The sequence below is a fragment of the Prunus avium genome, chromosome 1 (assembly GCF_965620075.1).
Source record: "Prunus avium chromosome 1, drPruAviu1.hap1.1, whole genome shotgun sequence".
Taxonomy (NCBI): Eukaryota; Viridiplantae; Streptophyta; class Magnoliopsida; order Rosales; family Rosaceae; genus Prunus; species Prunus avium.
The window spans coordinates 53,131,097-53,143,073 of NC_142284.1; the positions used below are offsets into that span (position 1 = coordinate 53,131,097).

Below are 11,977 nucleotides of genomic sequence, written 5' to 3' on the forward strand. Positions count from 1 at the left end.
AATCTTAGTTGAGATGTTTATACTAGAGTTTCTTCGATCATGCGTGATCGTTAGTGGAGAAACCCCATATTGTCTTAATTTTGATGTTAGATCACTCCGTTATTGTAATTGTCTTTTGTGACTAATGACTTTTTTGGCTGAATAATAAATGCAATCTCATAATTTCTCAACCAAAAAAAAAATCACTTCAACTTGTGGTCTCAAATGAAATTAATTAGCTTCTAGATGGATTAAGGTATCTTTTTCTTCAAAATCTTTCTTTTATCTTTTTGGCTAATAAAACCCTTAAGTTGGTGAATTAAAATGGATCCCTAGTTGTTAAGGGGTCATCTAATGTCACAATTACATGCCTTTGATTCGATTGGTGACATGGTAGGTATATGCGGTGATGTTTATACTTGACAATGCTTTACCCACTATTCATACCATATTTACAAATCACATCAATTTTTTGTTAAAAGAAGATTTTTGTGAAGCCCACGCCAATGGAAATGAGTTTCACATTAATGTAGTCCATGGACAATTATGGACCAAGCCATTGTCATAGTTGTTGCTGAAACAAAGTCAGAGGGAAAGATTAATTGTCACTTTTTGGTTGCCAAACCATTAAACATGTGCAATATTCTGTGCATTTTATTATGTCTTCTGGGTAATTGTACAGTTGTGGCTTTATATATAAGTGGTCCCAGAAACACAGCACGCAATATTTTCTTGCTTTATGAGACCTTTCACAATTAGGTCCTAATAAAAATGGTGGAAGATTTAAGTAGGGTATGGACCATGGACCATGGTCATTGGTGTCCCAGACTCATAGACTTGGTAGGGTTGCACCAACATGTAGAACCCTTTGCCCCTCCTACCAAGGTACACTCAAATGGGTCAAAAACTTTACCACATTATGAAGGAATCTTTTTTGAATACAAGCGATAATCTAAACTACAAGGAGATTGAGATTTCATACATAACCAAAGTATTATGAGGGTTCAAACCTGAGACGGTCTGCAAGTCAAAACTCTTTTCCACTGGGCTAGACTCGTTGGCCATTATGAAAGAATCTTTGACATGAATGTGAGAGAAAAAGAGGGTAAAGAAAGTGACAAAAAAATTACGTGTTTTCTCTGTGGAGCAAAAGATTCTTTTTCTTCTTCTTTCGTTTTCTTAATGCTTTCTCTTTGAAGCAACTCGATGGCTTCTGTGGACCAAGCCACGCAGAATCCCATTTGAACTATACTCACTTTGGTTGAATCTCTTCAAATTTGACTACCTAGAGCTAGCTATCCATTTTTGTGTCACTTTGTTAGTTTCCTTTGCACACCTGCCTTAAACTTTTGATTTCAGAAGTTGGTGGCTAAGAGAGTTGCTTAGATACGCTTTGTACATTAATGGGTCTATTTCAAAACCAACAAACAAGAACCACTTTGTTTTCTAAATTTATCAAATTTCAATTCTGCATGGCTGCTAAAAACAAATTGCAGACGCAAACTGCAAAGAGCCTGAGAGTGTCCTCAAGTGCTAATTCCAGCAAATGCAAAAACTTGCTTTGCTGAGTCAATGGCCACTCCTTCCTCTGAAGAAAAGAACCTAAAAAATTCCGTAAAGTCAAACTCTTTAATTATTTGGGGATGTTCTTCATCTCTTAGCTCGTTTGGTGGCTTGATGATGGTACCCTCTGTTGGAACTGGAAATATTCCTAACGAAATTCGTTCTTTCTCTCCGCGCATCATCACTCGATGCTTCACAGGATGCATTCTTCCATTACTCCATGCCTGCAAGTCAATGTTCCAATGACCACAAGTTATCATTAGTGATTTTTAACCTTTGTTTAATTTTTACATCATCAAAGTTTAAGGCAAGGGAAAACTTCAGCCCTCTCAGAAGGTGTTACCAAGTTCCATATTTGCTGCACAATTTTAATTAGTTCACATGGTCTAATTGTATTTACTAATAATTTGTACCATAAGAGGATCTCCAACAATAAAGAGAAAGGAGCTAGGAGAAAGAGACAATTTGACCCATTGTCCATCCTTGGTTTCAAATTCAATCCCTGAAACTTGATCCTCACAAAGGATGGCGCTCAACAGTTTGTCAGTGTGAGCAGTGAGCCCTACCTCCTCCCCTGATGGAGGTGCACTGTACTTCATTACTCGTAGCAGCATCTTGCACGGTACGATCGAATCTGATTTCTCTCCCAAACCATAACTATCAAGAATCATCATTTCAATCACGTCCTTCAGCTCATCCAGCTGCCTCATCATAGTAAGTATAGCGTTGCTGTTGGAAACAGAACAACATCCACAAGTGCTTCAGCAATAAATATGAGGATAAAATGTAATGGGGTACGCATATATAAAACCATGTTATATATAGGTTGAATTGAACAGGCTCAAAATAAGCTAAAAATAAATAAAAAATTATTACCAAAAATGGTCATGGCCATTAGGCCAGAGTAGTTCTGTGAATTCTCTAACAGCTTCAAAGTTGGAGGCATCTTCAAGGCCAAGGCTCTCATACAAGGGAACATGTGGATACTCTCCACAGTAACCATGGAAAGGCTTTGGATTAACATTCTTCTTCTTTGTTTCCAGTGGAAGGCTGAAAAGTTGCCTTATCAGTGAGAAGGCCTCTGCTCTTAACTGCAGAGGTATCTTATCATACACTATTTCAAAACATCCATAATTTTCACAAGCCTCTCTAACCCTCTTGCACAAACTAGGGGTGGGCATCTAAAACCGAAATACCGAAACCGTACCCTAACAGAACCGTACCGTACTGATTTCATACCGTTTTATTTGGTATGGGGAGATTTTTGGTACCGTACCGTACCGTACCAATAAAGAATGGTACGGTAGCGGTATCAAGTTTTTGATACCGGTTTAAAACCATACCGTACCGAATAGTAATATTGAAATATAATTTTGACAGAAACACGCTGTCTCTCACTCCAAAGCCAAACCCTCTCACTCACTCACTCTGACAGAAAGAAGAAACGCTCTCGCTCGCTCTCACTCTCAAACTCGCTCTCACTCCATACCCAGACCAGACCCAACTCTCTGTCTCTGTCTCTCTCTCAATCTCACTCGATTCAAGCTCTCTCCAAGCCAAATCCTTCTCATCTCATCTCGATCTCTCACACGATTCAAGCTCTCTCTGTCTCTCACTCTCTTAAACTCGATCTGTCTCACTGTCAGTCTCTAGATTCAAGCTCTCTCTGTCTCTCACTCTCTCAAACTCGATCTGTCACTGTCAGCTCTCTAGCAGCCCCAAATCGACGAAGGGAGAAATGGTAATTTTGTTGTGATTTTGTTAATTTATTTAGGGTTAATGAAATATTGTTGATTTCTGTTATTTTTGTTAATGTTAGTCTCTGGATTTCTTGTGTTGTGTCTTTAGTTGTAGAGAATTTCCCTTGATCCCCCTTCCCCTCTCCGCAAAATGTAACAAACTATTTAACACCAATCATTTTGTATAAACAAACTATTTTTTATTGTGCTGTGTCTTTAGTTTGTGCTGTGTCTTTCTTATGCTGTGTCTTTCCCTTGATCCCCCTTTCTTGTGCTGTGTCTTTAGTTGTAGATAATTTTAACACCTACTTTTTGGCCATACTTTCCACCATTTTCTGAACACCCATATTATTTTAATCCCATGATTATCTGTTTCTTGCCTTGATCTGTTGGTAGATGTTTTATCTTTATTTCCATTGCCATGCTTTATGATTTTCCAGATATAATTCTTTTGTTCTTCTTGTGGTAGGCTACATCGAGCATCTATTAGCCATCTACATTCTGCTGCTATGACGTGCACACCACCTTGGAAATTTGAATTTTACTGATATGTTTTTATTACATTAAAAGTTGTTTCATAAATTGGTGCCTGTTGTGTTATTATGATTTTTGTTAATTCTTTTCATGCAGTCTCGATCAAGTAAGCATCAGGAGCACAGTGGGCTTGCTGTTTCTTCAACAGCAACATCACCAGCACCACCACAGTTTGCTATGCAGCCGGAAGCCCAACCTTCTGAAGCTCATGTGCCTATTGAATATGTTGAATTTGATGAATCTGTTGATGAATCTATTGAATTTGTTGAATTCAACATAACTATTTGAATTTGATGAATCTGTTGATGAATTAAATATTGATTTGGTTGATTTGGATTTGGTTGATTTGGATATTGAATATGTTGATTAGGATTTGGATATTGAATATGTTGAATATTTGAATTAGGATTTGGATATTGAATATGTTGATTAGGATTTGGATATTGAATTGGTTCTTTTTTTAGTTGTGTCATTTTTGGTACCGAAATGGTACCGATACCGTACCGATATCGATTTGGTACGGTACGGTACGGTACCAATTTTGACAAACGATAATCCCATACCGTACCATACCGATTTAAATTTCCGGTATCGGTAGTGGTATGGGCTCAATACCGTACCATACCGTACCGTGCCCACGCCTAGCACAAACTGTTCCACTCATCAGTTCCTCTGTCCACTGCCAGAGAAGTCATTGACAACTCTATGGCCGGAAACCCGTGCCGAAAATCTGAACCCATTTTCTCCTACTTGTCCTGAAGCCAAGTACTGTTTCTTAATTCTAGTTGTGCTTTGGTGAATTGCTTCTTTGTTGGAGGATTTTATTTATATTGCACATGGTTCTTCTAGTGACAATGATACACAGACAAATACCAACTAGAATCAAAGACCAATCAGAGGCCATCAATTAGACATAAAAGCTGTCCAGAAAATTCAAGAACACTAGAAGCTTACATAATACAACGTTAACTAAACAACCAACTGTATCCATCACCTTACACAAGCATCTGAGAAATTGCAGATCAATAGATGGTTCGTTTGTTTGCTACCAAACATATTAGAATCATGGCCGGCCATGTCGTGTTTCAACATAAACTAATATTTTTCAAGTAGATACTTTTTATTACCCCTTTGTTGTCTTCACCATTCACTTAACAAAAATGGGCACGGCTCCATTAACCATTGTATACTTTTTGTATTGACAAATTGTGCAGCCATTGATATTCAGGCTCTATCAAAAGCATGCATTATAAAGAACATGAATCAACTAAAGGAACTGAATGCCGTCCTGCCTTCGATGATCGAAACTCTTGCTACGCCACTATCTCTTTCAATCAATGACGGAGAAATTTGAACTAGAGGCTCCAAATTAACAATATTTTATAATTCTCAAGTTTAACATTACATTCCTTTTCTTGTCCTCCATTGAAACTGCATATTATCATCTGAAGAAGAATCGCCAGCTCAGAATTATACGCCTTAAACAACTTTGAAACCGAATGAGAATGGAAGCATAAAATTTCTATAGAGCTGTTTGAAGAGTTGCAACAGGTCCATGAAGCATGAACATAGAATACAACAAAATTGGAGCAACACAAAATTGCTTCGGCTTGACAATCATATCAAAATTGCTTCAGTTCGTTGTTTAAAAAATTGGAAAAAACCATGTATAGCCGCGCGGCTATACTATTTCTTTTTTAAACAATTGGGAAAAACCACGTATAGCCGGGCGGCTATACTATTTCTTTTTAAAAAAATTAACAAACCAAGTATAGCCGATCGGCTATACTATTTCTTTTAAAATATTCAGAAAAACGAGTATAGCCGCGTGGCTATACGTTTTTTTTTCAAAAGAGCCAAGTAAAAAATTGTATAGCCGCGTGAGTATACTCTTTTTTTAAAAAAATTTCAAAATCCGAGTATAGCCGCGCGGCGATACTATTTATTTTAGAAAAATTTGGAAAACCCCCAGTATAGCCGCGCGGCGATACGATTTCTTTTTAAAAAATGGAAATGGCTATACTATTTCATTTTAAAAACATTTTGGAAAAAACCAAGTATAGCCTGTACTACTTCTTTTGTGTAAAATTACCAAACAAACCGGTATAGCCACACAGCTTTACTATTTCTTTTTTAAAAAAAATTGGAAAATACGAGTATTGCCGGGCGGCTATACTATTTCTTTTAAAAATCTTTAAAAACCTTTTTCTAGTTGAGAGCATATTTATCAATTCAAATCATGCCCATCAAACCTCTTGTTTAACATCACATTTCTTTGGTTACAGATTTCGTCTCAGAACAAATTGCAGCTTGAAACTGAATAGTTTGTTGCTCAAATATGAATAGGTTTTAAAAAAATTATATAAATATAAACTTAGTATCTTTAGGTCAATAAATTTTATTTTTTTATAAATTTTCTTTTCAGTAATTAAATAATATCTTAGCCCGATTTAATTACTTTCATTAGTAATTCTGTTTTAACTATTATTTCTCTAGTGAATAATTAGTATTAAATATTTTAATTAACATCATAAATGATATTACTTAATAAATAGTATTTAGTTTTTAAAATTTTTGAATTTAATAAAATTCTTAAATACTAATTATTCACTAAGTAAACAATAATTAAAACACAAGTAATAATTAAAGTAATTAAAAAAGAGAAATTCTGATTATGGTATTTATAGAGTATCGCCGCGCGGCTGTGCTTTTAAAATATTCTATTTGTAGCGTATAGCCGCATGGCTATACTCTTTAAAATAAATAAATAACTAAATTGGGCCGCCTAGGGACTGTGCGGGTCCTTTTAAATAAAACAAATAGTATAGCCGCACGCCTATACTCTTTAAATATCTAATGGGTGCCTTTTTTTCCTTCTTTTCTTGTAATTTTTTTCTCCTTGGTTTTCCTTTGTCGATAAGACTAGTCTAGAGCATTATCCATTACGTTTAGGCCATTCCCAAGGTATAGCTATTGTCCCCTTTTGATTTTTTACTTTTCTAGAGTTATTACCGGTATAAAGAATTTAGCATTTTCCCATTTAATATTCGTATTTTACACATACGTACGTGTTTTTCAATAATACTTCCGTTTTTTGTATACGTCTTAAAGACTCGGTATAATGAAAGCAAACATATATTACATGTATTGTACATGTACGCACATATTTTAATGATTATTTAATATCAAAGAACAAAAAAAAAGTCCACAAAATAATTCAAAATAATTAATTACTATTTACCAATTAATTTACGAAATCAGTCAAATATTTAAATATTCACTAAAGAAATAATAATTAAAAGATAATTACTAATTAAAGTAATTAAAAAAAGGCTAAGGTATTACTTAATTACATGTATTAAATTAAAGAAGGCCAAAAAACAAAAGTAAAGAAACTAATTTTATATTTGCTGACGAAAATGCGTCGGCACATTTTCTTCTCTTGCATATTATTATGTGTTACGGTAATATCATGTGGCATATGTTATGTGTTGCTATAAGTTCACTCAAATTATAACATTTGTAAAATTATAAACTCTAAAATTATACATGTGTTATAATATAGATTTATAAGAAAATCTGATGTCTCACAAGGAGTATATTTCTTTATCCCCAACACTTATTATGTGACCATGTTATGTGACAAGTGCTATAAACAGAAAGGAATATATCCCAGATTGCAAGTAAGATTCTCTCATAGACATAAATTCTATGTGCAATATTGTCGAAAATGTACCGATAACATGTCGATATATTTTGTTGCTGAAAATAATATCGACACATAATAAACGATATATCAACAATTCATTTTTAATAAAGAACAAACGTCTAAACTATACCTGGACTACTCTAATGAATTCATAATTCCACGCATATCAAGCCATTTTACCCCCACCACACCCATGCAAGTAGTAAAAATAAAGAATAAAATAAGAGAGTAAACAAGTTCCAAGTTGTAGACTTATTTGCCAGTTGATTGCAACAGATGATTATTCCCCGGAATACTTTATCCACTATATTCACTCTCTGGTGTCAACTCCAAGTTGTAAAAAAAACTTAAAAAACAACTAATGGATTCCGTGGAATCACACCGACCTTGCAGATTATTACCATTACTGAATCCTTCTCTTCCTCTCAAAATCTTTCTTCCTAGAGAGACAACTTTCCTGGAAAACGAAAGAAAAATCACTGCTTTCCCAGAAAATGGTTGAGCCAGAAGAGGAAAGCCAAACTCAAGCCATTCCGCCAAAGTCAAAGAACATAGTGGACGACAGAGAAGCTGCGCTCATGGAGTTTGATCTTGACCTCGATGCTTTTTGGCCGTTGGATCCGATTCACTTTCCTTCTAACCCCACGTCCTCCTTTGTTCTCGTCCACTGACCAGCCCTGTTCTCCTTTATGGGGTTTTCCTGATGGTGATGCTGATAATGATGATAAGCTCGCTGGACAAGTTGATCAAGCTCTTTCTGACCGTCCTCAATTCAGTTCCAGTTCCTGTGAGTTGTTCATATTGGGTTGTGCTCTTTTGTTTTTTTCTTTTCTGGGTCGATCAGTTTTCTCTGTCTTACCATTGAATTTGGTTTTTCTGAATCAGAAATCTTTTAGAAGTTTGTATGTTCATTGTGATAATCATAGAACTCGGCTGAACAAATGCTTTCCTGGGCGGTGTTCGAAAAATCGGCCTAGGCGGCTAGGCGGTCGTGTCCTTTTTTTAATTTTTTAAAATATAAATAGATTTTTTTTCCTGACTTTAAACATTTATTTGGTATTGAGTAATAAAATTGTACTCTTAGAATTAAACAACAAAATAATAAAGGGTCAAAAAGTGTTTCCTTTACTTCACATGTTATCGAATACAAATAATATATATTAAAATATTATATAGTGGAAGAACTTTCAAGCTGTAATTTTCCAAAATTTTGCAAAAAAAATATGCGCGTATTTTATTCGTATATTCGCGCTATTATACCAAATTAATATCTATAAAGTATAAACTAATGCAACTATGAGAGTTTTTTTAAATTTATTTTTATTAAATTGTATAGCCGGTCGGCTGTACTACGGTTTAAAAAAAAAAATTAGTATAGCCTATACTCGTTTTATCTAATTTTTTTACACATAAATAGTATAGCCGGGCGGCTGTACTCGGTTTTCCCCCTTTCTTTAAAAAGAAATACTATAGCCAAACGACATTACTGGGTTTTTTTAATTCTTTTAAAGAAATAGTATAGCCTCGTTTTTTCCAATTTTTTTTTTAAAAATACTATAGCCGCACTTCATACCAAATTAATATTTCAATAATACATCCTTGTTTTGTAACCATACTAAGGACTCCGTAAAAGTCACATTTTTTTTTAAAGAGAACATACAATACTTGTATTGAACATGTACATAAGTATTTTTCATGTTTAATACACATTTTTTACAAAATTCACGTATTATACACATAATTATCACATATTATTGAATACAAATAATTTATATTAAAATATAATATAGTGACGGAACTTTTAAGTTGTAATTTCCAATCAGACGCCATCTATAGTTTTTAATTTGGATCACTTGATAGGGAGAGCTGGAATCTTTAATTAGAATATCAACTTATTAAATTAGCCAGTATAATCCAAGAACACTAGAAGCTTACATAATGCGATGTTAAGTTGTTAACTAGAAAACCATATACTTATCCATCACCTTACACAAGCATGTTTTTTTCTTTCTAAAGAACCATTTCGTCCGGCCAAGTAGGATTTTTACATAAGCTAACATCCAAACTTGTTCTAGTTGAGATTAGACACATGTTGGGCATGGGCATGCGCATATTTATCTATTCAAATCATGCCCATCAAACCTCTTGTTTAACATCACATTCCTTTGGTTTCAGATTTCGTCTCAGAACGAATCTGCAGCTCGAAACTGAATAGTTTGTTGCTCAAATATGAATTTAGGGAGAAGCAAATCATATGCATGCCTTAACATTCTGAAACCCAATGAGAATGGAAATAGCAACAAGCATACCTAACATTACATGTTGAGTTTTGGGAGGCAATGATCAAACACGCAACCAAAAGACACAAACAACGAGCATTGGACCAAGACTAATAGAAACTTAACTTCTATTGTGAAGCGAAGTTAATCGGAGTAACGATCGTTTCACTTATGCTTCACAAACTTATTGTGACTAGCCGAAGAAAACAAACCCGTTGGCACAGCCAAAGCAGCAATGAGTCCTTCATGTTCTGCCAGAGCCATTGTCTTGTTCTCGAGTGCTAATTCCAGCAAACACAAAAACTTGCCTTGCTGAATCTATGGCCCTTCCTTCCTCTGAATAGGAGAACTTGGTAAAATCCATGTAGTCAAATTCTTTGAGAATTTGAGGATATTCTTCATCAACTAACTCCTTTGGTGCCTTGATGATGGTACCCTCAACTGGAACTGCAAATGCTGCTAGAGAGTATCGATCTTTTTCTCCAGACATCATCACACGATGCTTCACGGATGCATTCTGCCATTACTCCATGCCCGCAAGTCAATGTCAAGGACAACAAGTCATCATGAGTGATCACATATATGTGTATCTTCAAGCTTCACCACACTTAGAAGGTGTTACCAAGTTGCATGTTTGCTGCACAAGATCATATTGAGCACATGTTCTGATTGTATCAGATATGTTTACATCTAAGTAATTTCAGTTATATATTAATTAATTTTTAAATTGTACCATAAGAGGATCTCCAACAAAGAAGATGAAGGAGCTAGGAGATAGAGATAACTTGTTCCATTGTCCATCCTTGGTTTCAAATTCAAGCCCAGAAACTTGATCATCACAAAGTATTGTGCTGAATTGTTTGTCCGTGTGAGCTTGGAGCCCTTTCATGTACTCCCCAGATGGAGGTGCGCTGTACTTCATCACTCATAGCAGCGTCTTACTTGGCACGATCGAATTCAATCTCTCCCAAACCATAACTGTAAAGAATCATCATGTCAATCATATCCTTCAGCTCATCCAGCTTCTTCATCATGGTAACTACACTGTTACTGTTGGAAACAGAACAACACGAACAAGAATAAAAATCACTCTAACTATACATGCATGTTGAACATAAGCTCAAAATAAGTTATTGAACAATGCAATGAAACTTATTACCAAAACTGGTCATGACCACTAGGCCACATCAGCTCTGTGAAGCTTTTAAGGGAGTCATAGTTGGAGGAATCTTTAAGGCCAAAGCTCTCATACAAGGGAATACTTGCATACTGTCCATAGTAACCATGGTAAGGCTTTGGATTAATATTCTTCTGCTTTGCCTCTAATGGAAGGCTGAAAAGTTCCTTTATCACTGAGAAGGTCTCTGCTCTCAACTGCAGAGGTATCTTATCATACGCTACTTCAAAACAACCATAATTTTCACAAGCCTCTCTAACACTCTTGCTCAAATGGTGCCAATCATCAGTTCCACGTTCGAATCCCACTGAATTGATCGACAACTCTATGGCCGGTATCCGGCATTGAGAATCAGAACCCATCTTTGCGTTTCTGATGAGTTGCTTCTTTAGAGGGTTTTATTTACATTGCAGAGCAGAGTTTCTGTAGCGACAATGATATATAACCAAATAACCAATTTACAAGTGCTCTAAAATATCCCAACTGGAATCAATGGCCAGAGGCCATCTTAATATTTAACTTTAAACATGAAAGGGAGAGGGCCGGAAAATCCAAGAACACTACAAGCTTACATAAGACGATGTTAACTAGAAAACCATATATATCTGTATCACCTTACGCAAACATGTATAAAATTTAGAATAGATAAACATAGGAAAATAAATTTTGTTTGGCCAAGTAGATTTTTTACATGAGATATCAGCCAAACATGATTTAGTTGTCGTTAGATATTCTTTTATCCAGACCTTTGACATTCAGGCTTTAAGCAATGCATCACACAGAAATAATTTGCATTGGAGTCTCTCAAGATGCCACATGATGTTACCGGCACACAACAATCTCTCCCTTCCCGGGCTGTCAAAACCTCATGCTCCGCCTGGGATCCCTCTGTGGCAGTATCTAATTGAAGTAACGGACATATGAAGCACAGGATCTGAAACAAATTTCTTTAGTGGTTGGTCTTTCATTTGCTTAGTTTTAGGCGGCAATGAAAAGC

General features: G+C 35.5%; 1 protein-coding gene and 1 pseudogene across 2 annotated transcripts; both read right to left on the reverse strand.

The window, feature by feature from the left end:
• Window positions 1-1,505: 1,505 nt before the first annotated feature.
• Window positions 1,506-4,555, reverse strand: LOC110766294 (putative 2-oxoglutarate-dependent dioxygenase AOP1). Its single transcript, XM_021969597.1, has 4 exons — window positions 4,464-4,555; window positions 2,419-2,709; window positions 1,956-2,271; window positions 1,506-1,766 (listed from the first exon to the last, which is right to left on the reverse strand). The coding sequence occupies exons 1-4, from the start codon at window positions 4,553-4,555 to the stop codon at window positions 1,506-1,508; spliced, it is 960 nt and encodes a 319-aa protein (XP_021825289.1).
• Window positions 4,556-9,540: 4,985 nt separating this feature from the next.
• Window positions 9,541-11,680, reverse strand: LOC110766310 (putative 2-oxoglutarate-dependent dioxygenase AOP1; annotated as a pseudogene). Its single transcript, XR_015826335.1, has 3 exons — window positions 10,963-11,680; window positions 10,538-10,853; window positions 9,541-10,338 (listed from the first exon to the last, which is right to left on the reverse strand). The product of XR_015826335.1 is annotated as a putative 2-oxoglutarate-dependent dioxygenase AOP1 (transcript).
• Between the last annotated feature and the right edge of the window lie 297 nt (window positions 11,681-11,977).